A 27,023-nucleotide genomic window follows, 5' to 3' on the forward strand; every position below is an offset into this window, starting at 1 on the left:
CCTACCAGATGTCAGGCATATGAAAAGGCCCGAGGTGAACGATTTACCTATGTCTATAGTTGGAAATGGATACACCCGAATGGCACGGTGGCAAAGTTTAATACATATTGGAGTGCCTTAAATGACACAAATGAAATAACCAAGTGCGAGTATAGGGATAAAGATGGCGTATGGAAATGTCAGTTTAAACGAAGTAACTATTACACTGACCCTTTAGGGCAGACGGGCAACAAATACTATCCCCTTCTTTTCCACAGCCGTGACCCCCTAGCCTTGGGAGGGGAAAACAGGGCCCTGAAAGGACATTATTGGATTTGTGGAAGGAAAGCCTATACAGTACTACCACGAGGGTGGACAGGAACCTGCTATGTTGGAGTAATTGTACCATCTTTCTTTTTGTTACCATCTGAGGTCAGAAATAAGCTAGAAGTCTCTTTGTATGATGATTGGAAAAGAGCCAAGAGAAGTATTGATGTAAGTTTGACACAGGGTGGCTCCCAAAAGTGGAAGGAGGATGAGTGGCCTCCTCAGAGGATTATTGAGTATTATGGACCAGCTACATGGGCTAATGATGGAAGTTGGAGTTACCGGACACCAATTTATATGCTAAATAGAATCATCCGGTTGCAGGCCGTCTTGGAAGTAATTACTAACCAGACTGCCACTGCTCTCGAGTTGCTGGCTCGACAAAGTTCCCAGATGAGGGAAGCCATATACCAAAATCGAATGGCTCTAGACTATTTACTCGCAGAGGATGGCAGAGTCTGTGGAAAGTTCAACCTTTCTAATTGTTGCCTCCAAATAGACGACAACGAAAAAGCAGTCTTAGAGATTGCCAAAGAGATTAGGAAAATAGCCCATGTACCAATACAAACGTGGGAACCCACGTGGAGTAAAGACTGGTGGTTTCAATTATTTGGAGGACCCTGGTGGAAAAAAGTAGGATTTGTGCTTTTGTGTGCTCTGACTGGTTTGATTTTTATCCCTTGCCTTATTCCTTGTCTCACTAGATTGATAACCACTACAGTGGAAGGAATGCAGGTCGCAGCAGTTCCTTTGAAAGCACAGACTGTAGCAAAAGTCATGGTCCTCAGAAATATTCCTCATAATTATCTTGATATGCCCAAATGAAGTAAAGATCAGAAAGCATCTTGAGGGGGGATATTGTTAGAAATATTATTAAAAATGCATTATCAATAGCTGTTAGCTCCCATCAATAGTGTTGTCCTCTGAATAAGCACGGCTGCCAGCCCTCCTTGTCTCCTTAATGAGAGAGGGAAGGGAGGGGTTGGAAACTGAAGGAAAAACTCCAAGAGCTCTTTGTATTAAGGTATCACTCCCTCTTTGTTTTGCAAAGTTACTATCTCTTTGTTACAATAAAGCATATACTCCTCAGCTTTTCTCATGCAGATAAGAGTAGATTGCAGTTCTAGCCTTGAAGCAAGGAAAATTCAGACTCTTGTAACCTCAAATATTGTCTGCCCATGCCCAATAACCTAATACATATTAAGCCTATCCGCCCCGCATACTTAAGTAGTTAATTATAATACACATGCGACGCATGATTTGACGTATTTACATACATGTTTGTATGAATCGGAAATGAGTTGTAAAAGTTCCTCCTTCTGCACACGTGGTCAGGAGAGAGAGGATAAAGCCAGCTGGGCAGTTTCCCTCGGGGGCAGCAGAGTGTTTGATCTTTTGTCTCTCTCTCTGACCCTATTTGCAAATATATACCTTTTGTGTTGCTAATAGAGTGTGTCTGTAGCTGAAGGTTTTTTTTCGCCTCCCGAGAAACGAACCGCGATTTTTACATCAGCAAGATCCCAGCAGCTCTGAAGCAGCCCCTATTCTGCCACCTGCTCTGCCAGCATGGCTGGGGCTTATCTCCATGGCAACCCCAGCCTTGTGCTATGGCAGCTACAGCTATGGTCTCCATGGAGACTGGCCCAAGCTATATGGGCAGGGGCTACTGGGAAATGGAGCCCACTACCAGTCGGATCATCCCCATGGGCCGGACTTTGCCCACCCCAGGCTAGAAGATTCACAGTTCCTACTGAAAACAATTGCCCAGGCTGACTCCAACAGCATTAACTGCTCCAGTAGCATCTCTGGCAAGAAACCAGGATCAAGGGTGGGATGTTTACACTAAGGTGTAGCCTAGAGTGGTTACATCATAGTGTAACAGGAGCAGGGTAGCAGGGATCAGAGATAATCCTGCCCTGGAGTGGTGTAATTTTGAGCTGCGTAATGAGTGCTTAAAACCAGTTTCAGGGGTTAAGAGCTCTAGGAGTTGCCTAAAATAACAGTGTAACAAGGCCCTAACCACTCCAGTTTATTTATTTATACACACACAAACACACAAATAATCACAACCTTAACCAGAACTGCTAAAGTTTTTAAGTGTAAACTGGACCTAAGCATCAGCATAGTTCCCTCAGGTGGGAAGAGAGGATCAGTGCAGCTTGAGCTGCAGCTTTGGATGACATAATCAGGCCCTTTAAAGATCTTGCCAAAGACCTCCCAGAAGGGAAACCAAGAGCCAAAGCTGGCTGTGCCACCTAGATCAAATGATCCTGAAAAGCAGTGGAGGCACCAAATACATTTTTTAAATTATTATTTCCGCTTCTCAAGGCATCTTCAAAGAACCCCCAGAGTACAAAAGTTAACATCTTTGTAGGAGTATTGGAGCGAAGCCGCCAATGCTGCTTAGACTTGAAGAAGAACCCTGCTGGCTCCAAAGCTTGCCTGAAATCTCTCCCTCCTACTACTGCAGCAGGTCCAAGTGAAGTCATCACCCCCTGGGGCTCTTGGGCCACTTAGAAAGTGAAGTACCAGATCCATCCATGGGCTCCTGCCCACTTGCTTCTGGGCAGAGGACAAGAGGCAGAAGAAAGCTAGGGTATGCCATATTCATGTTCCTCCCAGAGAGTCATATACACCAGGTGCAGGCTGGTGTCTGCGCTGGAGAAGAGTTGCAGATTGGAAGCAGGGGTAGCCACAGGACCGGATTAACGTTTGGTGGGCCCTTGGCAAACAAACTTGTGGGCCCCAGGCTGGTTGAGACACCCAGGTGCTGTTGCCCGCAGGGAACGGGGCTTAGAGCTGCTCCTGCTGCAGTAGCAAGGCTGGCACAGGGGAGGGGAAGGGAAGGAAAGGGAAGCAGATGGGGCCTGGGAAGGAAGGACCAGGCCTTGCCGCCACTGCTCAGGGTGCTAGGTGCCTAATTCGTCTGCGCCAGATTCCACCTCAGCCTTGCTCTTGGGAGGTGGCAGTGCATGGTGGCAGCACTCTGTCCCCACCCACCTGTGCATACCTCCCTAGCCCCTTTCCCAGTATCCCCAGGGGTATGTGTACCCCCAGTTGACAACTCCTGGTCTATGCAGTAATCCGGCCCTTGGTACCCATGCTCAGTGCCATAGCAACCAAGGTTGGTGGCCAGGGCAAAGCCTGCAGCCCGCCACAGCCCCAAGCACAGATCCAGGGGGCACCCACCCACCCCATTCTTGCCCAGGAGTGCACGCAGTGCTGGGATTTGCTCTTCACCAGTCCCCATGCCCCCGCAAACAAGCCACTCACGGCTCTGTCCCATGTCCTGCCTCAGCTAGGCAGCGTCTGTTGGCGTCCCTCTCTGCTTTGGCATCCAAGGCGGTTGCCCCCCCCGCACTTGCTACAGCACTGCTCATGCTGCATTGCATCCACCACCATGAAGGTGACTTGGACAAGAGTTAGGGGAGGCTCAGTGGCAACACCTAGGAGATGCACATGCACCTCCTGAGAGCACTGGTTTACCCCCTGACAGGCCATGTTCCCCGCTTAGGTGACAGGCAGGGGGAGCAGATGGGAGCACCAGTGCCCCTCCTGCGTGCGCTGGCAGGAGAGTGCGAGCGCTGGATAAATCGCTGCGGCCACTTCTGGGAGCACTGTGCGACCCCCCACCAGCCGGGGAGATCGGCTGCGCAGGATGCCCCTCCTCTCCAATGCCGACTGGTTGCTGGGGGGGCACGTGCCCCCCCCCGACTAAGGTGGCACTAGTTGCCTGTGGAGAGGCTGGTACTGAAGGTGGCCCAAGAGCAAAGGGGAGAAGAGGCCGCATGTGACCAGATTTCATAGACATCAGGGCTGGAAGGGACCTCGCAAGATCATCGGGTCCAGCCCCCTGCCCCAGGGGCAGCAAGTCAGCTGGGGTCACAGGCAAGAGAAACATGCAAACGTGTCTTGAAAGTGTCCCGAGTAGGTGCCTGCACCACCCAGCCGGGGCCAAGCCGCGGGGCAGAAGCCCCCAGCCCCGCTCCCTCGGCCCAGACCCCCAGGGGTCGCTGCAGCGGCGGCGGGAGGCACACGCAAGTTTGCGGCGAGTTGGAGCCGGCACCCGCGGCGCGGGGGCTGTAACCCGACACCGGGCCGGGAGGCGGCGGAGCCAGCGCAGCGCAGCGCAGCCGGGCCGAGCCGAGCGGAGCGGAGCAGAGCCGCCTCGGGGGGCGAGCGAGCGAGGAGGATGGCGCCCTCCCGCTGCCGCTCGCCCTGCCCGTAGCCGCCCCGCGCGGGGACCGGCCATGGGGCAGCGGCGGGGCTCCCTGCCCAACTTTCCCGTGCCCGGCCCGGCCGCCGGGGGCAGGATGCGGGCTGCGGCGTGAGCATGAAGAAGAAGGAGCGGCCGGAGCCGCCGCCGGGCGGCCAAGGGCAAGGGCAAGGGCCCGGCGGGCGGCGGCGCCGGCCCCTGCCGCTCCTGCCCTTCCTCTCGCTGCGCGACTACGGCTTGTGCATGGCCGCGCTGCTGCTCTTCTGCCTCGGCTCCCTCTGCTACCAGCTCGGCGGCGGCCCCCCGCGCTTCCTGCTGGACCTCAGGCACTATCTGGGTAAGCGCGAGGGGCTCTGCCTCCCGCCGGGGGGGCTCACGGGGGTGTTTCACATGGGCCCAGATGCAGATGTGGGTGAGGCGGGTGTGCTCGGCGCTGGACGTGGCTCTGCCCCGCTCGCCCCTTCCCCCTCATGGTTGTTAGGGGCTGGACGGAAGGGACCCCGGGGCAGGAAAGGCTGCTGCGGTCGGATGAGCCCAGCAAGGTGGGCGTCAGGATGCTTTCTGAGCATCGCCAGAGGTGGGTTAGTGCGCTCCAGCAGCCTCCGTGTGGGGCATTTGGGGTCCCCCCCACACACGTGGAAGCTAAGGGGCAGCTTTTCTCGGGGTGGGGTGAGCTGAGCTGAGCTGAGCTGTTTCCTCACAGCCGCCCCCTGCGCCTTTAGTGAGCCCCGCAGGCTGCTGCATGCAACCCCGCCGTGTGTCCCCTTGCCAGCGGCCTTCCCGGTTGCACAGGTTCACAGGAGTTTAGGGCTGGAAGGGACCTTGTGAGATCACCTGGTCCAGCCCCCTGCTCTGGGCAGGAAAGACTGCTGGGGTCAAATAACCCTAGCAACTTGTGCATCCAGTCTCCAGGAGTTGCTTCCTGGGCATACATACCTACAGTTAAACTGGTTTGCAGTGTAGCTTCATCCCACCTCCCCCAACCTCATTTGAAGCCAGTATCTGGGGTCTGTGACAAGCACCCCCCCAGCTGAGCCCAGGGGTGGCTTTGCTTCCTGGGGGTGCTCCTTGGAGAGAGGCAGCCAAGCAGTAGCTCTCCAAACGATCCCCCATTTTCCTACTTTCCTAAACCTTCTGTAGGGATTTAAGTAGCAGTCACAGCAGGTATTGGTTTGGTTTGGTTTTATTTACTGCACCTGTGATCTTCCCTCTGTCCTGATCTTTGAACGCCACAGGTATAGATAGTTCACTTTTACTTCCTTAAGGAAACAGAAGACAAAAAATGGGTCCATTCAAAGCGCTTTCAAATGTTGCATTCATTTTGAGTTTTTGTAAGCTCCTGAGAGAGACCCCCATGAAAAGTCCCAGGCATTCTTTGTAGTAAGTATTCAAGAATCTATATAAGATTCTAATGAAATGGATATCATGGAATCATAGAAAATTAGGGTTGGAAGGAATTCATCTAGTCCAACTCCCCTGCTCAGAGCTGGACCATCCCCAACTATGTCATCTCAGCCGAGGCTTTGCCTACTCGGGTCTTAAAGACCTCTGAGGATGGAGAGTCCACCACCTCTCTGGGTAGCCTGTTCCAGTGCTTTACTACCCTCCTCAGGTACTGGCAGATGTGTACAACCCCTCCCCCCCTCCCAGCACTTTACCAGAAGAGGAATTACATCAATTTGACTCAACTCCCCAGCAACTATATAGCTCGTGCACTTCAGGGGGCTTCTGGGGGCTTTTATCAGCCATTAAATAAAAGTGCCAAAAATTCCTGCTGAAGCACATGAGCTATACAGGCATTGGATGAGCCAGGTCAGACTGACACAGTTTCTCTTCTGGGCCTGTGCTGCACTTGGCCTGGGGGTGTGCAGAGCTGAAAGTAAAGCACTAGATTTTTTTTCCACATCTGTAAGTAGACCTAGTGAGAGAGTTTTTCCTGGTATCTAACCTAAACTTCCCCTGCTGCAACTTGACACCATTGCTCCTCCTTCTGTTATTTGCCACCACTGAGAACTGTCTCACTCTGTCTTCTTGAGAACTATCTTTTCAGATAGCTGAAGGCTGTTATCAAATTTCTCTGTTAACCTTATCAGTCAGTAGTTAGGGCACTAGGTCAGGATGTGAGGGACCAGGGTGAAGCTTCCTGCTACTTCCGGTGTCAGCTTGGGGCAAGTCAGGTTGCTTCTCTCTGGTACAGTTCACCTGCTCTAAAAATGGGGATGACAGTACGTTCCTCCTCTGCAGAGAAGTTGTAAGGGAAAATTCATCAGCATAGGAGACGCATGATGTTATGGTGGTATAAGTACTAATACCGTTCTTTAATCTTTGTTCCTGTTTTGTTTTACGCCTACCTTAGGGCTTCTCTACATGGGGAAATTTCAGTGTGGGAAACTAAGATATGATTTAACAGCAGACTAGTTACTCCACACAAATTCTCTGCTTGAATGCTCTTACGGGGTAATTAGCTCAAAATAGCTAGCACATTGTAAATTAACACCCTAGTTTATTGCGCAGTTACTTTCTTGTATGTAGACCTAGCCTAAAAAGTAAGTGCAGAATTGCAGAAAGATCTATTGATTGGTCAGCAAGAGGCCTAAGTTCTCTTGTAAACTACAGAACAAGAGTGGATAAAAAAAAACCCACAGAGAACTTTCCCCATCATCCTAAAGCACATTGTGAGAACCCAGCAGCTAGATTTGTGCATGTGTTTCGTTTTTAAGAAGAAGGCACTTAAAGGAAAGGTGAAGCAGCAGAATCAGATGGAAACCTACTGTGAGCAGGAAAATAAATATCTTTTAACTATTACTTTCCAAAGAGAACTGTGTTTGGGTCACATTCTATTGGCTTGCTGAACTGTAATGTTTCTTTGAACAGTAATGTTTCGGTTGTGGAAAATAGTTCTGAAGAGGGTATTGGATTGACTGTTTCCAGTCAGGGGGAAGTAGTGGGAGGCTTTACTTCACATAGACTGACTTAATTGGGAAAAGGTTAGAAATGCTTGTGGCGACCGTCGATCCTCCTGGATCATGGTGTATGCATAAGGGCCACCCAGAGCTTCGATGCATATGCTTGGGCGGGAATTTCTGTAGGAGTGAAAACTGCCCAGACCTTCCATCCTCCCTTTAGGCCACTGTGACAGAATCCAAAGGTCCGACTGAGTCCAGATGTTGGTGCCTCCATGGCTGTAGTTGTATGTGTCTGGGAATCGAACCCAGGTAGAAATGCTTGTATTCCATGGTAAAAGTCAATGCCAGAGTAGTTCTTTTCATTATTATTCAAGGCTGACAGTAGGACTTGTGCATTAATCTAATCACCCCAATTACTGAAAGTCATTGTGGTGTGTGAGGGCCTTACAAAAAAATAGCGTGCCTCCACATGGCTAAGCATCATGGTCCAGTTGTTTTGGGGAGATGCAAGTGTACCACCACTGCCAGAAGGGGCTATTTTACATTCAGTGATTGGCAAGTTGCATTTCTATCATTTGCATCCCTCCAGCAAAAGGAGAGCGAATTCTTGTTGGGTGTTGGATGAGAAGTGTCATTCAGTCTCAAAGTGCTTCATAAAAGGTCAGTTTTATTATTTCTATTTTACATAGAGAGGGAAAATGACTTTCTAAAGATCATCCTACAAGCCTGTGGCAGAGGTCAATATAGCATCACTGTCTTGTCATCATCCTGTGCTTTCTTCTCGCTGGGCCAAGCTGGTTCCCCTTGAAATAATGGAACGAATTCTGCTGTTACAATGGTGTTTTGTTTGATTTTTCCAAAATTATTCCAGACTTGCACTTTACAGCTGAGAGCTAGAATTTGTCTTAATTTCCCATGTGCCTCCAAAAAGCCAACAATATGTCTGTTGAATCAGCTTGGATACAGCCTGGGGCTGTAGCATTTTTTTAAAATATGGGACACCTGTCATATGAATTTAAAATCTGTGTAAATCTGATGAAAGCTGAAAAGTATCACAGCTTGAACAAAAATGAATTCCACAGTCAAGAGCTTGTTTACAGACAAGCATTCCAGGGGCATGTTAATAGGAAGGGTGCCAGGATTCGATTAAAAAAAATTACAGTAGTCTTTGAAACAAGTCAGATATGTTTGCTGTATTTGTTTAATGTGCACGAGCAGTAGGCTAAGGATTTTTGTGATGAAGACTGATTGCCAGCTAATTTTAGTTCTGTGAGTAATGACATACATGTTTGTTTGCTCTCTTGCACAAAAAAGTTTACTAAATTACACATCTAACAATTCAGTACTTTAAAAAGAAAGGAAAATGTGGCCAAACCCCTGATTGTGTACTTAGGCATGCAGACGGTTTTAAGCAATGAAGGAGCCTTGCTGATCTGTGTAGACCTATTTACATAAGAGTTTTACAAGGACAGGACTTCAGAGAGTTCATGCACATGCTCTTACACTGCATTCTCATTAATAATATGAAAACACTATTAATCTAATACTTTTTAAGCCATTAAACAAACAAACTAAGAAATTATTTCCGTCTCCAGCAAAATTTGAATGCTTTCTATAATGATAGGAGCCAAAGCATTGTTGTTGGTCCTTTGCATTTGAAGATGACCATCACATCACCAGTTGGTTTGGTTTCTATGAATACATGAATGGCTGATCAGGCCAATTTGTGCTTTGAACGGCCTGTGGCACACTGAGCAAGAGATGCTGCTTTGAGTTGCTTGGTTAACATGGGCCCAGATGCAGATGTGTGTGTGGGGGGGGTGAGGCGGGTTCTGCTCTGCCTCAGCTGTTCTTCTCTGTTCACAGATGGTAGCTCCTCGTGAGGCTTTGTCAGGTGGAAAGATCATGAGTGAGATCTTCCCAAGTCTTAGGGTCAATGTTGAAATGTTTCAAGGATGACTTGAGGGAGTCCTTGAAGTGTTTATTTTCTTCTGGCCTCCCTGAGCACACTTTCCTATAGCAAATCATAAAAGATCTTTGGCAGTCATTTGTCTGACCTCTAGATCTATATTGGATGGAAACACAGAATGAGGCTGACGAAGGATCAATTCAAAGTCCTCTGAAGTCACTGGGACTCTTTCCACTGACTTCATTTGACTCAGTACCATACCTAGACTCCTGGCTGCTCCTTCCGGCTGAACTTTTAGTATGGGATCCCCCTTCGCCAGAGATAATGATTGCAATTGTAATTTTGTAATTTTTTTTTTTCATTTTCAGGCCCCTTCTTTTGGTTTTAAATAAGACCATGAGAAGGAAGGGAATAGAGGAGGAAAACAATGGGTTTCTCTGTTTTATACATTGTATGCCTTTGGCAGCCTTGTTGCATTGCAGGTTTCATTGTACTGTGAATGGTGAGTTGCACTACTCTGGGGAAAGCTTTTGGTAGGCTTTTCTTTTTTGTAAAACTGGCAAGAGTGTTTACAAGTAACAGTAGCCAAGCTGCTATTGAAACTGAAAGTGAGACTGAAGAGGCCTCTGACATCTGTGTGCAAAGAGAAGTGAAAGGGAAGAAAAGGGGATGGCCCTGACAAGTTTCGTTTTGCTCTTAGGTTAGCCCAAACGTAGCAGGAAGGTACAAAAAAAGCATGCACTTTTTTTAAAGAATTAAGAAAATAAAAGGGTGTGTTATTTAAAGGATCCCACACCAGAACGTGGAACAGGTTGCATGTATGTTTAATTATTGCACTGGTCACTGAAAACCTGCTGTTTATAAACTTTTTTTATGAACAGCATTTCAGGGCATCTTTGTCTTATATGCTTCCCTTGCTCTTGAATGGTATAAAGCAGAGCTATTTATTAACAAAAGTTTTGATGCTGTGCATGCTCTTCTGTATATGTCTAGCCACCTTTCTCCTTTCGTAAAATGCTTGCAAGACTATGTGGAAAAAGTAGTCACAGTTTGGAAAAGGTAAAGCTGCTGTGACCCTTGTGCTTTCTTCCCTGTCAGCCTTATATTGAAATGATTTATAACACTCTTCAGGTTTTTCTTTGAATTATCGTCTACTGTCCGTTCTGGGAATGATTCGACAATATGTAACTCTGATATGATGCCTGTGTAACACTGCTGGGAAACTAGAATGATTTAGAGGTGAGAGGAAGCTTATGACTTGACTTTATACCTAGCGTGCGGTTTGTAGGGCTGCACAGTTGCTAATTGTGCCATCTTGCCCTAGATAAGGAGGGAGAAGGATTTCAGCTTAGGGCAGAGATTCCCAACCACCGGGCCTGGTACTGGACTGCAAAGGGTTGGCTGTTGGGTCATGGCATGAGCCACGCCCCCCAGCGTGGACCTAGGCGAGTGGCTTCCATCTCCAGCAGTCCTATGCAGGGTTAAAGCTGGGCGGCAGGGCAGCCCTGGGAGGGAGGCAAATGGTTCCATGTACCCTGTCCTGCTCCTATGCCAGTCTGCAGTATAAACAAGGTTGGGAACCACTGCCTGAATATTGGCTTGGCTTGTGAATCTTGGGGGACAATTTGGATCTTGAGCTGCAGATTTTTGTTCTGTTCTTGCTTTAATATGTTCTCCTCTGTAATCTTTTGGCTAGAATAATACATATTAGTTTATCTGTATCGTTTAAAATGTTTTCAGGTATCAGTAGCAACTAAAAAGTATTACCATATGATAGTATTTTGCAGTCAGTATGAAACAGGGTCTCTTGATCTCAGCATTGCTAAGCGTACTAGTTTTTTTCTCATTTTCCTGAAACCAAATGATATGTGTACACTGAAGTGGCAGTGTGTCCAACACAGATGTTCCCAAAAGTCCCGTCTTCCCACTCCCTTTGCATGCTCACAATCAAAAAGTGCCCTAGCAAAGATGATTTGTAGTTGCCTCCACCAGCTGCTTTCTGGACATAGAGGTGTTGAGTGTGGCAGCAAAGGAACAGCGGTTGCCACAGTATCCCATATGGCCAGCCAGTATGCTTCCCAGGCAGGTTCCTCATTCTATTAAACTTAATCACTTTTTATAGGACCTGCTAAAACAGGGATTCCTCAGCCTCCTTATTTCCAAGTGGCTTTCAGCAGCCGGCTAATTTTTTTAGATGTTGATCACAATGTAGTTAGTTTGTCGAAAGCGTTTTAACATGGAAGGCTACTTAAAACACACAGTTTTGGTTTTAATAAAAGTGTAACATATGGCAGGAATCAGTAGTTTGCCAGCTGGAGAATACAGTGGGAGGAAAGCGGTTTCTGACTTTTCTAAGAGTATGTTACAGAGATACATAGAGAATAGAGAAGAAAAATTCCAAGTAGAGATTCTTGAAAATATATCAATTTTACTTTAGTAAACCCTTTTCGGTGATAAGTGTAAGTAATAACACCAATTTTTACTGTGCCTGTTTCTGCTGATTTTTCCCAATCTTTTCTGATCTTTTTCTCCTTGCATATGAAAGGCATAGATAATGAGCTTTCCTTTCCATAAGGAAATAGACAAAAATGACTCTACACAAAGTGCTTTCAAGTGTACACTTATTTTGAGTTGATGTGGGCTTTAGAAACTCATGTGAAAAGTCCCAGGCATTTTTTGTAATAAGCGTATTAGGGACCAACATACCTGTTCTTCCTTTATAAGAATCTAATTAAATGTATTTTTCTATTAATCTTGGTAGTCATCTGTTTGTTGTAGGTAGGAAGGAAAGTCTTTTAGAACTGGAGCTGGTATAACAATATATATACCACCAGTTGTGTTCTGTGCATCGCTATGAACAGTTTTTAACTTTCCAAGGCCTAGAAATAGGGGAAAGAAGTGCCCTGGGGAGAGGGGAATCACTGATTGTAAGATGTATATTTGTTATATACCTGGATACTTAAAGAAATGTATTTATGTCTTGGCCCTGGTAGACAGAGCTCCTATTGCTAGACACCAAGCTTCTGAGTTTGGATCCCAACATACTGTTACATGTTGATAGGCTCCAGAACATTTCTAACACACCTCTTTGGTAGAGACTGCTCTTGTTATTCCCTCTGGAAACTAAGACTCTGCAGTCCCTCTGCCCTAGGCTCGTAGAGTTCCATGTTGCTAAGATCATCCCTTCAAAGAGCTGCAACCTTGTGGGCACTCAGTGTTTATTGTTCACTTCTTTAGGATTATGTGATAAGTAAAGCAAACACATCCTTTTGAAAGTTTCCAAAAACTAAATCATTCTTTAGTGTGCATGAGAAGTATATAAATCTGTACAAATTATACAAAACAATAAGCTAATACCCCACCCCCACCTCCCCAGTCAGCTGCGGGTTCCCAGCTGCAGGGATGCCTGGGGCACTTCAGTGTCTGGGAGCCCCATCTGATCGCTATTTATTGGCGCAGGTAGAGCCTGAGTTTGTGATCCTGAATTGGCAATAAAATGTGATGGGATCTGGTGCACAATCTTGCAATCACAGCTTCTGCTGTGTGGCATGGCAGGAAGTGTAATTGTGTGGATTGTGCATCAGATCTCATTGTGCCTTTACCTGCATGTCTGGAGGGGCCTCCAGTTTGAAGCAAATACCTCTGAAATCGCATCAGGGTATTTGAAGGTAGACTTATGTTTTGTGTATTTGAGAATGTATTTGGATCAGGTAATGTTCCAACTGGAGCTTTATAGACTTGCACAAAGTACAGTAGAAAAAGAAAAGCAACACTCAGTGTTTTGTTTTATGCTGAAGGATTACATTGTGAGTAAGTAGCAGGCACTCTGGTGATAACTTAAGAATATGCAAGCCAAAAGCAACAGAAGGGGGGAAAAATGCCCTTTGAATGATGGACTGACTTTCATATTCTTTTCTGCAGTTAGGCAGTTGGGTTTGTTTGTTTTTTTTAACCTTTGTTTAAGATGTCATAAAGAATGATATATTTAAAATTCCTAGAAAGGAAAGCTTTCTAGCATATGGCTTGAGGTCAAAGGTTTCACATAATGCTGTGTGGCAAAACAAGCCTGTTTGATACACTAACTCCTAGCATGTGATGAGAGATCTATAGCTTTTTCTGCTCGTCTTTCGTGTACTGTTGTTAGGAATTTTGTTGCAGCAAATATTGATCGAAGTAGCAGTATATTTTAAAGTTCATGAATGAATCTGTGCATTTAACTCATTTTAGGATCTGCGTATGAATGTGGGTAGAATAAGTTATCAACAATTTGTGGGTTTTTCATGGACAAGCCTATATTTGTCTAAATCTATATATTATCTAAAAAAGACACAACAGGAAATTGGTGTTTTGTTGAGATTTGCAAGATAGATGAACAGAGGGGTAGGCAGTTTTACTACCGGGAGAATAAAAGCCAAATTACATACTAAAAATCAAACACCCATAATAATATATTTTAATTTAATTAAAATCTTTTTTTTCCTGATTTGTGGGTGTTTGTGGTATATATGCAGAAGTGATTGCATATGGGGGTGTGTGTGGGTATAGATGTGGGTATGGAAGCCATGTAGTGCAGTGGGGATGGGAAGGAAAGTGGGGAATGTGGCGGGGGTGGGGAAGTGGGAACATAGGGCCTGTGGCCTGCACCAGTGTCCCAGGGGCAGGGCTCCCCCCTCTCCCTGCTGGTGCAGCAGGAGCTTGGGGTGTGGGCTGCACCAGCAGGGAGAAGGGGGAGCTGGTCTGGCTCCATAGTGCCCCTCCTGGCCAGGACCTTGTGCTTCTGCCGCCCTGCTCTGGTCCCTGCTGGCGCTGTCCCTGGGACACCAGCACAGACCCCGTGCTCCTGCCGGCTCCCATGTGCTTGCTGACTCCCAGGGCCCTCACCCCAGCCCTCTGGTACAGGTGGGGAGCAGCGCGCAGCCCCGACCCCATGCTCACTGGCGGGGAATGAGCTGGTGCTTGTTGCAGGGGAAAAGTGGCCCCTTCCTTCCCGTGACTGGCACCCTATGCTGCAGTCGCTCAGAGCTTGAGCGGGAGTGCCAGACCCACGCTAGGACACAAGCATAGGTCCTCTGCTCCTGCTTGCTTCCACTCCCCCCTGCCCCAACCGCCACATTCCTGCTGGCTTGCTGGCTCTCGGCTGCATGGCCAGACCACGGGGCTCAGCAGGATCTGGCCTGGCCCCGAGGACTGGGGTGATCCCTGTGGTCCTCCCCTGCCTTCCCGCCCCCCCCACACTTACCTACAATTCCCCATGCTGGCACAGCCCCATGGTTCCAGGCCAGAAGCCCCTGCTAGGCAGGGTCTTCCGGCTGGGGGGGGGCGGGGCAGGCTCTGCTGTTGCAGGAGCCTGCCAGGGCTTCCCCTGCGTCCTACTGCTCCTGGCTCCTGTCATCTTTGATAAATATTAATTTTCTAAATGTTCTAGAGGCCCTTTGAGCCAGGTAGAGTAGCTTGGTGGACCAGATGCGGCCTGAGGGCCCGATTTTGCCCACCCCTGGGTGAACAGGTCAGACAAAATAAAAACTGCTGTCTACTTTTTCAGGAAAAAAATCTTTCAGTGAAAATTATGACTGAAGTTTAAAAGAAACCCTTACGTTCATTTCTTGTGTCTTTCAGTTGTTGTGTCCTGTCTCTAATGGAGCCAGGTGCATGAGCGCTTCTCGGCTTTCTGTTGCAAAGCTGCGAAGTTGTAAGCTTTGGGAGAGCTGACTTGCACTGGAGCTCTGCTCCCAACTCTGTAATGAGGAATCTTGAAGCCCCCAGAATTCAACTTTGAATTGAGAGGCCATCTAGCTCTGTGCTTTGATTTTTTTTCCCTGAAACAAAAATTAACCAGAAATACCCTTCTATAAGAAATTTTGAAAATTCTAATTTTATTTCAAACAAGAATGAAAACTTTTTCTTTGAAGCTTCAGCATTGTTGCAGAATAGAAATAGTAATTTTTTACTCGCTCTAATTTTTTATATCACTTCCACTCCTCTGCTGTTTGGGAAAGCTGCCTCCTCTGTCTATCCACACACACTTGTGTGGTCCCCCTTACTGTGGTACCTGAGTGTTTCACAAACTTCAGTATATTTATTTTCAGAATGATAGCATGAGATAGGGAAGTGCTGTTGTTCCACTTTTATAGACGACAACCTGAAGTTTGCATTGGTGAAAGCAGGATCCAGCTGAGATGCTACCACGCACACTTACGCTTACCCACGTTGCAGACATGCTCCAAACCCAGCAGTGTGCCAGTGAAGCTGTATGGGTGTTTCCCTCTGCAGCCATTGTCAAGCATGACAAACCAAGGTGTTGAGATCAGTCACAGGAGGCTGCTTATGGGCTGCCTCATCAGTGTATTTTTGGGTTGGAATATGTCAGCAAGAGTGGGTGGGCAGGGCATTCTTGCAGCCAGCTTGGCTGCAACTGCAGTATAAACATGTCCGAAGCCTAAAGATCTTGTCAAATGTCCATGGGCTAATTACAGAAGCAAACCAAATCTTCTTAGTCCCAGCCATGTGTCCCAAGTGCACCTTTCTCCCAACTAGTGCAGCTGTTTGTCTGTAGTCCCAGGCTGACAAGACAGCATTAGCAAAAAACTCAATTTTTGTTTTTAAATTAATGCTTAAATTCTGCAGGTGACTTGGGATTCTTTACCTGGAAAGTTTCCCATTCAGCAGTAATGAGTAGACTGGTAGATTTACAAATATTACTGATGTTTATGTTAGCAGAAGGTAGGACAGAATGGCATCTTAGTGACTAACTGGTACAGAGAGACACAAGCTTTTTTAGGTGACAGTCTGCTTTGTCAGATAACTATGACATAGCACCTGACAAAGTAGGCTGTTGCCTATGAAAGTTTATGCCTTTCTGAATCAGTCTCTAAGAAGCCACCCTGCCTTGCTTTTGCCTGAGGTCAGATAATAAATCAAACTAGCTCTCTACTAATGCTTATGCGACATTGGTTTTTCTTTATTTTAGAAAGTGGGTTAGGGATTGTTTTGAAACTACTAGGGGTACACTCATAGAGATTTTGAGGGCCGATACCAATAGCCGATTTTTAAGGAGGCATATTAGCCGATACAGATCTGATTGCTGATACAGCTGCCTGCAGCTGGTAAGTCTGTTGTGGTGAAAGGGGAGGGAGGAGGAAAGGGGCTGGGGTGGGGCAGATCAATGTCCCTTGCTGTGAGAGAAGGAATGGGGCTGGGGCTGGGATAGGCACTGCCCATCTGGGGCAGGATTGGTGCGGGATGGAGCTGTGGCCTGTCCAGGGGGTGCGGGAACAGTGGGGGGGGGGGCGGGGGGGCGGATCCCGCCACTGCACACTGCTTGTCTGGGAGCCACTTGTCCAGTGTCTCCCACTGCTGTTCCCATGGCTCACCTGAAAGGGCATGGGGCGAGCCTCAAATCTGCATGGGGTGGACTGGGTAGGCTGCAGCTGTGGGCTGTGCTGTGCTTGGGGTGGGCAGCGGGAGCACTGGAAGGGGGCTGTGGCAAAATTTGTGGTGGCTATTGCCCTCTTCCTCCATAGTCCCCCTCCTAGCACTGCTGCTGCTCGCCCTGAGTGCATTGCAGCCCCTGGCCCAAGCTTATAGCTGCAGCCTGCCCATCCCGTCCCATGCAGATCTGGAGGCAAAGGCCTCCCCCACATGCCCTCCTGGATGAATGGTGGGAGCAGCAGCAGAAGCTGCTGGATGAGGAACTCCCAAACCAGTAGCCTCCCCCTCCCCGCTGCACCCCCCAGACAAAACACAGCTCCGTCCCATGCGCACCCTGCCCTGGCTGGGCAATGTCTACCCCAGCCCCACTCCATCCCTCATGACGGGGTGTTGATCTGTCCTCCCCATGCCCCTTCTGCCACACCATTCTTACCAGCTACATGCAGCTGTCTAAGTTGCTGGGCAGTGCTCCTCTGCCTGTGTACTGAGCTGTGGCATGGGGGTGTGCATGTACACATGTGCATGTGTACACATGGGGATTTATCGGCCAAATTATTGGCTACATCAGACCAATTTCTGATATAGTCTATTTTCTTTATATTGGTGTCAATCTGATATCGAACTGATGTATTGGTGCACCTCTAGAAACCACAGTAGTAGAAAAGGACACTTATACTGCGTATTCCCCCTTCCCCTGTTCTGTTCTCCTTGAAAGCTGCATTTAGGGTTGAGGAATGGACCCTACTCTGTGGAGAATAGATAGCATGGGAGAGTAGAAGCATGACAAAACCTAGTTACATATCATATAGACACATTAAGTTGTTTGTCAGTGTGTCTTATAATCACATTTGATAATTCAGTCAGTTATGAGAATGAGGCATTCACAGAGATGATATTTCTACAGGGTTAATGTAGTGTTGAGTGAGGAAACAGTGTTCACCTGACTTGCCTAAGGGATGTATTTTACTGCCAAGTGTTTTAAATGTCTTTGCAGGTCAAGTAAAGGAGTCCTGTTCAGACAAAGGATGCTGACTTAACCCTTAGACTTTTATACCAGATCAGTAATTTGCCTGAAGTGTTCGTCCCCTTCTTGAGAACAATATATCTGAAGTCCTACAGACTGTTGAGTGGTCTTTAATTATTGTTCATGTGATCATAGGAAACTAGGTCTGGAAAGGGACCTCACTATATCATTTTGCTGGAGAGGGCTAAGAAATTAGACACACTAAAAATATAATGTTGAAAATAGGTTTAAAAAGCAAAATACTAGGAAAATGGTTTTTTAAAAAAAAAGTAAAAGCCATGATAGTTTACATGAGTTAGGCCTCAAACCTTTGTTTGTATGGTTTTCCCAGTTGAGAGTGTTGTCTGTCTTATTTGCAAATTGAACTGTGATCCAAGCCCAAGGATCCTGACATTTTTGTGGTTGTGTTCTTGCTCATACACTAAGATGAAGAAATTTCCAGAAGTTAAGTGGAAAAAAAAAAAAAATCCTTATTGGTAGGAGTCCAAATGGTATCTTTAAAATATTATTTTTAACTTCTTTACTGCCCATCCTAAACACAGAAAGGGCCCTTGTATAGTTTGCATTGCCATTCTTGCTGTCTTTTAGTTTAATACTAGAAGCTTCAGGAATATTTGAAACAAATTTGACACATCCATTCTCATGTTTACTTGTTCCACTGTTGCATAGAGATGGTTCATAACTTTGTGGCTTATACGTAAATGTTTTTTAAAAAGCTGTGCAAAGCAAGGAGTCTAGAATTGGCTTTTTCTGTGCACAACATGCCTTTAAATGGACTCTGTTCAGGTGGGTTGTTAGGTGTTTCCCATCTTGGCAGGAACCCGAATTTGGCAGAAAATGTATCTGGGAATTTTCTTCTTGTTACCTCCATGTTCTGTTTCATTTACTTTAGAGTAGAACATCCTGTCATGCCAAGTTTATGGGTGGGTTTCTCAGTGTTATTGCTGGCCGTTTGATCAGAATGATTGGTTATTTTGGAATAAATTTTGCTGTATGTGTCTCTGGGGTTCTTACAAGGTGCAATATATGGGTTGTTGCAGCAGCCCAAACTTTGTGGCATAACCTTTCAAGCATGTCTTGCACCTGCTTGTCCTTCTTTCTTCCTTTCACATTTGAGGCGTGTCCTGGACTAGTTCTGTCCTGGCCTTCATGTCCAGAGTTGAATTTACCTTCAGTATTTTTCCAGCTTCCCATTTATTTTTGTTATTCACTCAAAATATTAAGTTAGTGGGCTTTCTCCGTTGGAAGGTTGTGGATTTTTTTCTGTCCATGCTTATGACCTAAGTGTGAAAATTGACAAGGAACAAATACTGCCCCCCCCCCCCAAGTTCATAAATATACAGTATGTGTCTCAGCCCATCTATCCTCTTTCATACTATTTCTGTTACAGCTATGATGAGTAATGATTACTAATGTTGTTTGTTTAGACAGTGGTGGGTAACTGGCAGCATGCTCATACCCTGGGTATATACACTTTCATCTAACCTGCATCAAAGAGGAAATTTAAAAAAATCCATAGGAATCCCTGAAAATCAACATTAGGGCAAATGGTGGTGCTTTTTATACCTTTTGAAATAGACATCACGCCATTTTGCCTACCAGAAGTTCTTGCACTTCTGGCCTGAAGAGTGAGCGAGAGAGAGAGAGAGAAACCCAGCAAAGCCCATGCTGAATGCCAGGCATCTGATGGGAATCATTTGTCACCAGCACCTGAAGAACAAGTGGGTAGGAAGCTAGACTTGTCTTTACAGTGTGATGGCGCAAGAAAAAAGGTCATTGTAATATTTATATTGTGTATAGAGAGAAATCTTACAAAGAAAAAGGGGGAAGTTTATCCTTCTCATGTTAATTTGGATGAGTTACACATAGCATGCTACATTCAGATTTGGATACTACACTAGCATTACACTATAGAAATGGGAAAGAGTTAGTGTGGCGTCTAAGCAAATGAATGATCTTGTATGTTTTATTTCATAGATTTCATAGATTTCATAGACATTAGGGCTGGAAGGGACCTCGGGAGATCATCGAGTCCAGCCCCCTGCCCAAAGGGCAGGAAGTCAGCTGGGGTCATAGGATCCCAGCAAGATAAGCATCCAATTTACTCTTGAAGGTGTTCAATGTAGGTGCTTGAACCACCTCCGCTGGCAGACTGTTCAAGACCTTGGGGGCTCAGACAGTAAAGAAATTCTTCCTTATGTCCAGCCTAAAACGGTCTTGCAGGAGTTTGTGACCGTTCGACCTCGTCATCCCTTGGGGCGCTCTGGTGAACAAACGTTCCCCCAGATCCTGGTGGTCACCCTTGATAAACTTATAGGTGGCCATCAGATCACCCCTGAGCCTACGCTTTTCCAGGCTAAAGAGTCCCATGGCTCTCAGCCTGTCATCGTAAGATCTGTTTTCCTGACCTCTGATCATGCGCGTGGCTCTCTTTTGTTTATTTCTTTAATTTTACATTAGACCAAGTAGGGTTTTCAGACACAAAGGGCCATTTTCTTTTAAACATTTGTAGGCAAATATGAATAGATGGTAGAAAAGAATTGATAAGAAGCTATGGGAGGAGAAAAGAAAATGCTCCTCAGTGAGATTGATTTATTTATTTGATTGTGGGAATCTTTACCAACAGCAAGTGGTTGAAGCTCCAGTGTTTAAAAGAAGAATGCATAAGGAAGGAGTATGTCTGGGAGTATCTTGCATTGTTTGAGAGATGGGTTTGATGATTTAGTAGTGTATTTTTTATCTTTAATTTTTATAGCTATGAAAAAGGGGATGTATACAGGTTTGTTGTAATCCAAAATGTATGAGGTGGATATTATAGGGATTGCCAACTTTTCAGTTTCTGTCTTTTTATTTATATGACTGGATTGATGTGGTCTCTTTTTTCTTTCTTTCTAGCCAGTGCAAGTGTACACTTTTCTTTTGTCTTGTTTGGTTGTGGTTGTCACAATGAGCAGTAAATTGCAAGAGTTTTCTTAAATGAAATATTTGGGGGCTTGGATTTGCACAGTAGCTAGTGGAGTGTTGTATGGGTGTCACTGTTGGCAACTATGAGTAGAAAGCGCACATGGCTGTGTTACCAGATTTTCCCGTCACTTTGGGGTGTGCTCATTTATCAGGGGTATGTTTCTGGGATCTCTCTAATTCTGTCCATGTGCTGCTTGTATTATTTGTGTTTCTATATGGAGCTGTATCTCTTCCTTCTGCAAGTTTTCCCCCCCAGTGGAGCTATCTTGCAGGACTCAGTTTCAATGGGGCTGTGTTCCTACAACCACCGAATCAGTCAAGCACATATATGCACATACACACACACACACAGATTAACAGGGCATGCCTGAGCCAGGCCAGTTTATTCAGCATTGATAGGCTAACACAGTCATATGCCTTGAACTCAGTTCATCCCTTTTTTCAGCAGGACAATAAAAAATGCAGTTAGACCAGGGGTGGGCAAAATATGGCCTGTGAGGCCATTCTATCTGACCCACAGGACCCCTAAAAAAATGTAGAAAATTAGTATTTTTCTGCCCTTGGTTCCCGTAAAAAATGACAGGAAGCAAGGCCAGTAGGACCCCATGTGGGCTGCGAGCAGCTGCAGCAGAAAGCGCTGGCCATGGGGCAGGCGAGGAGCCACTCTTTCCCCACGCTCAGCACCAGCTTCTTCCCTGATGGTGAGCAGGGGGTCAGGGCTCAGCGCGGCCTCCTGCCTGTACTGCGGGGCTCGGGGGCACTTGGTGTTAGTGGGCGGGGAGCCAGCGGGAGCATGGGGCCTGCACCAGTGTCCCAGGGCCAGTGCCGGTGGGGCCCAAAGCAGGGTGGCAGGAGTGTGGGGTCCCAGCTGGCAGGGGCTCTATGGAGCTGGGCCAGCTCCGCTTTCCCTGCTGGTGCAGCCCAGCCCAGCTCCATAGACCTGAGCCCTACTTTGGGCCTCACTGGTGCTGGCCCTGGGACATTGGTCCCAAGATGGTGACCGGGGTTGGGGCACCTGTGAAGGGGTGGGGCATCTGTCACGGGATGGGGCTACCCATGCAGCCCTCGACAGCCTGCCAAAAGTGAGCAAGCGGCCCTCTGCCCACAATAGCTGCCTGCCCCTGAGTTAGACACATGCTAACAGAGTACGTCTGAGCAGGCTGGGTCTGATCAGCACTTTCAGCTGGTACCCTTATGTGCCTCAAAACTCAGCATGTCCCAATCTCTTGTCACAATGGTCCTAGATGAGCTCCCTTAATGAGCAAACCCCACTGTAGTTTTGAGCATTGCAGGGTTCTCTGGCTTAGGTAAAAGAAGCGTTGCTGCAGAGCAAATAGGGCTGGAAGGGGAAGGAAGAGTAAGTGAGGTTCAATGAGAGAGTATAGCAACCAGCTTGACCATAAAAGTTATTGATTGCCAGGTATATGAACTTATCATGATACCAGTAGTAATAGCCATACAAGAGAGACAAATAAAACAGTTACTATATTACATAGTTTCAGTTAGGTATTTGGGGAAATTTAGCTCAAGATTGATCAGCCAAAGTCAGGTTTAGAAAGCTGTGCCTGGGATAAGAGAGAGAGGGATAGTGATCAGCAAAAGTCAGGTTTAGAAAGTTGTGCCTGGAGTATGAAAGCAAAAGTCAAGTTCCTGGAGTCAGAGAGAGAGAGAAAGAATTGGGGTCTCACCACTCTGAAGCTTGAACCAGTTGTGGTTCCAAGGTGTTTGCTGGAGCTTGCAGATAGAAAGAGCCCTCAGCATGATCACTGGGGGGATTCCAGGCAAAAAGGACTGGTGCAGCTTTTGGATCCAAGCCCCAGGACAGAAACTTGAGCTTGGGTTGGGGATTTTGTAAAGAAATAACAATGGTTCAAGGGAGAACACTGGGTTTGCTTATGCGTAAACAAGGCTTATATGCTGGTTAATAGGAATTGATCACTCCTGGCTATGTGTGACATTACTCTGAGGGAGCTCACAATACAGACAAGCAAATTCAGTGTTTTGGGTACCAATAAAGGAGTCGTTACTAGAATTGGTCTGATAAATGCAGAGCTGGATGTGTGTAGACGTGGGTTGACTAGCATTTGGAGCAGGGATCCCCCATCATGCGGTGCTCCCCTCCTTCTCTGGTCTCAGAGTTCAGTGCAGTCCTTGCCTTGGAATCTCTGTTCTCCATTCTGAATGCTAACAGAGGTGCTTTCCTGTCCTGTCTCCTATGTAAATGGGACCAGGGGAGTTGCTTCACTCCTATCACCCTTGTCTGGAGGGCTTTAGATGCATCTCCCACTGCATCTTCATTGTCTTTTGTAAAGTCCTTCCTTTAATCAGTTCTTGTTCAGGCAGGGAGGAGGTGAGTCCTTTGTGAGTCACACAGGCTGCATACTGTGCCAAGGTTCCCCAAGAACACAGGCTGCATACTGTGCCAAGGTTCCCCAAGAACATAGAGCTGAGAGGTAACAGCTGGGAAGGTGGGGGGTGGGTATGAATAGTGAAAAGTTGAGGAGTAGGAACAAGGAGGAAGGTAGTAGAGGCTTGCATGACTTGTGTGAGGTCACCCCAGTCTCTACTACCTTACTCCTCAACTTTTCCTTCTCCTTTCCTTTCTTTTATGAGAAGTCCTGTGCACAGAGCTTCAGAGGTGTGGGCCAAGACTGTGGCAGTGTGCTCCAGCCAATAGTCAGGACAAATCAGAAAGCTGGAAGTACTTAGTGGCTGGCTAAATCAAGGGCAGTTGCCATTGATGCAAACCCTCTGAATTGGGTAGTGGTACTGATGCCCCAGTTCAGTAGTTTGCCAGGATAAAGAGTTTTCTACAGCTGCTTTCTGGGTGAAATGGGCTGACTACAGGATGCAGGGAGGGGATTTGTTTTTATATTGGGAATTGGGCAGGCTGGATTGATTTAAATCAAGGAGATTTTAAATCCTTGAGTTAAATCATGATTTAAATCATCAAGAAAAAACTGTGATTTAAATCAAGTTTCCCACTGATACCTCTTCACGTATTTCCGGTGTCTTGGTGGTGGTGGGGACCTTGCACATGAACTTGAGGGCCCTGTCTTCTGGCACCACAGCTTTGGGGGGTACCATGTTGGGCCGCCACACCATCTCTCTGTGCGGAGGGGAAGGGCTGCATTACTGTTGTGGTCCCTGATCCTGGTGCCTCAAGCCAGGGCCCATCCAAAGGCATTGTGGGACCCTGCCACCCTCACCACCATCTCCCACTTGTTCCTGTATGGCATGGAACCTCTCCAGCCCCCTGCCTGCTGGGGAGTGTTGGGGCAATAATAGTATGGATCCAGATCTCCCAGCACGAATGACCATCACCTCCCCACAAAGCAGACACCTGTCGACATTATCCGATCAAAATCTGAACATATGAACTTTACCCTTAATGCCACCAGCTGCTCTGAGGAATGCCTTCTACCTAGCTGTGGCACCCTAGTATATAATGTCTCCTTATCCAGCTCTGGAGTGTGGGAAGCTTCTGCTTTCAAGGGCTCTCCCAACTCTAACTACAAGGAGGAAAGACATGAAATTGGACCCTTTGCAGTAAAACAAGATATCAGTACACCTTTATTGACTAATATAATATGATCTTTATGGAATGTCACTATCAATCTGCAGTCCCACAGGATCAACCAGCTGTATCCACAGTATGGCAACTATGTTATCTTGCTGAATGCTGGATGGCAGGCATGTACTCAGCAGGTCATATATGGGCCCTCCAACAGCTCTGGATTCAGTGGCTGATGCCAACGCCTGGTACCTTATATTTTTGCAGTGAGAAAAACACCAACAGGAAAATGAAGGTGCAGATGGAATCACGCAACAGACCCCCTATAAAGTAGAAAGAAGGCAAAATAAGCAAACACCCCCCCCACACACACACCTCAGCCACCCCCAAAAGGTCCCCCACACAGCCCACTGTGAAAACAGCTGTATCTTGGGGCCCATGACATCCAGTGTCAGTGAGGGCTGAAACCTTCCCACATCCTACAGGTTCATGAGCCCTCTGTCCAGCCAGCCCCTCAGGAGCTGGAGAGGGGACAGGGGTCAAGAGTACACCAATGTAGCCCCCTTCCTGGCTGGCAGCACCCTGGCGAGAGGTCATAGGTCAAGAGTGCACTGATGTAGCCCCCTGCCCCACTCGGGTGCTGGGTCACAGGAGCAGCAGCCCTGGACTCACCCCCATTCCCCAACCTGGTGGTGGGGACACACAAGGCTCTGCAATCAGTGGTCGTGTTGTGGCAGTAAGACAGATCTGGTAGCACCGTGCTCATGTAGGTGCCATTCAGGGTTGGGACCATTGTGGGAACTGCTGGATGGTGAGGTCAGGAATGACTTGGCTGTACACTTCAGTTTCAATTTCTGGGACACAAAGTGCAGAGGATGCCTCATTTTGGGGTAACATGAGAAACTTTGTGGCTCTCAAACTAAAAAACGTGGCATCTTTCTACCAAGCAAAGGGGAGGAAAAAAACAAACTGCCAGTGTCCCCTCTCTACAGCCTGCTTCCCAGCCCTTTATGAACCCCAGTCAGCATTGTCAGGCATATGATAATTATCATATCTGCATGAAAATGTCAACCGTTGTACAATATACGATTGAGAAGAGTAAAACTGTTCAAATATAGTTTTCAAGGCAGCTCATTGATGCATGGAGCCTCAGACACACATATTCCAACTTCTGGAGTAGTTGGCATCTGAAATGGTTGCAGGGAGAGCTCACAGCGACCCCAGAGCCAGCCATGTCCCAGGGTGTGATACCTGCCCTCCCTCCCACCCCAAGGCAGCCACATCCCAAGCCCTGTGATACCTGTCCTGATGCCCATGTTTGACCCTGAGGGATAGGGTGGCTGATACTCATGGATCCTGAGTATGCAGCTCTGTTCATGCCAGTCCATGCTGCTGCTCTTCCTGAATTCAACATAGCAAATGGGGCACAGGTGCTGTGGCTTGGCCAGCACATCAGGGTGTCCTCCTCTGGTGTCTCGGTGGTGGTGGGGATCTTGTACGTAAACTTGAGGGTCCTGTTCTCTGGCACTGTGGCTTTGGGAGGCATCATGTTGGGCTGCGACAGAATCTCTCTGTGGGGCAGAGGGCAAAGGCTGCATTACTGTTCTGGTCCCTGCTCTGGGGCCCCAGGTCAGAGCCCACCCCAAGGCATTGTGGGAAGCAGATGGTTCAAGGCCATTTGCCCACATCCACGCTTTGAGGGGGAAGTCTGAGATCCCCAGGGTAGAGGGGATGTTGGCTCAGGGGCAGTCAGAGGAGGGGGCAGGGCTCAGAATCCGTGTGCGGGGCCGTCGAGATGGAGACGGAGGCAGGGAGACCTGGGCCGTGCTCTGTGGTGCCAAGGGGCAGGGGGTGTCCACACAACCTACCGGTGCTCCCGCCCCACTCACCTGTGAGCTGTTGCCTGAACAGAAACAAGAGGAGGAAGCAACTGGTGGGCTGGACACGTTTCAAGGCTGTCCCTCCCTCCAGGCCAGCTCACACCCGCGATGTCGATGCTGCAGCTCTGCATCGCAGCCCGGAAGCCACTCAAGGCCCTGTGGAGGCCACCCCTGGCCAGGTGGGACTGGGATGTAAGTTGAAACATTTCTTTATTTCGAGGCCAGCAGCCATAAAGAAGCACGGAGAGCAAACTCAGAAGTCAGTTAAGTCTCTTTGAGAGTCACCTGGGTTTTGCATGTGCTGCATCAATGAGCTGCCTTGAAAACTATATTTGAACAGTTTTACTCTTCTCCATCGTATAGTGTACAACAGTTGACATTTTCATAAAGATATGATAATTATCATATAACTGGCAACGCTGGCTGGGGTTCATAAAGGGCTGGGAAGCAGGCTGTGAAGAGGGGGTACTGGCAGCTTGTTTTTTCCCCCCCCCCTTTGCTTGGTTATTATCATCTGCATTTTTAAAGACAGCCCAGCCTGGCAGCAGAAAGATGCCAGGTTCCTTAGTTTGCAAGCCACAAAGCTTCTTGCGCTACACCAAATGAGACATCCTCTGCATTTTGTGTCCCAGGACTTCTCCCTACTGCTCTGTAATGGTGTACTTGCCATGCTGGCAAAGCAAGGATTTGTCTGTACCATTTACGCTTGCAGTCTCCAGCAGCAGAGGTCCCAGCTTCGACTCATGAGCAGAAGCTATAGAAATTCATGAACCAGTCCAGGATCTGGCTCCTGTTCGGTCTCTGTTTCCATTTGCATTCCTTGTGATCCTTCTGCTTCCCCAGGATCAATTGGGAGCTAGTGAACATGGGAGTGAG

General features: G+C 47.3%; 1 protein-coding gene across 1 annotated transcript in view; it reads left to right on the forward strand.

Moving 5' to 3' along the window:
• Positions 1-4,394: 4,394 nt before the first annotated feature.
• The window catches only part of UST (uronyl 2-sulfotransferase), a 301,480-nt gene continuing 278,851 nt past the window's right edge, over positions 4,395-27,023 (forward strand). Inside the window, exon 1 of the mRNA XM_090041136.1 lies at positions 4,395-4,859. Coding sequence (XP_089897262.1) covers positions 4,640-4,859 — 220 coding nt within the window. The 5' untranslated portion in view covers positions 4,395-4,639. The remainder of the gene's footprint in view (positions 4,860-27,023) is intronic.

Source organism: Crocodylus siamensis, chromosome 1 (assembly GCF_052110815.1).
Source record: "Crocodylus siamensis isolate JL-2025a chromosome 1, ASM5211081v1, whole genome shotgun sequence".
Classification (NCBI taxonomy): Eukaryota; Metazoa; Chordata; order Crocodylia; family Crocodylidae; genus Crocodylus; species Crocodylus siamensis.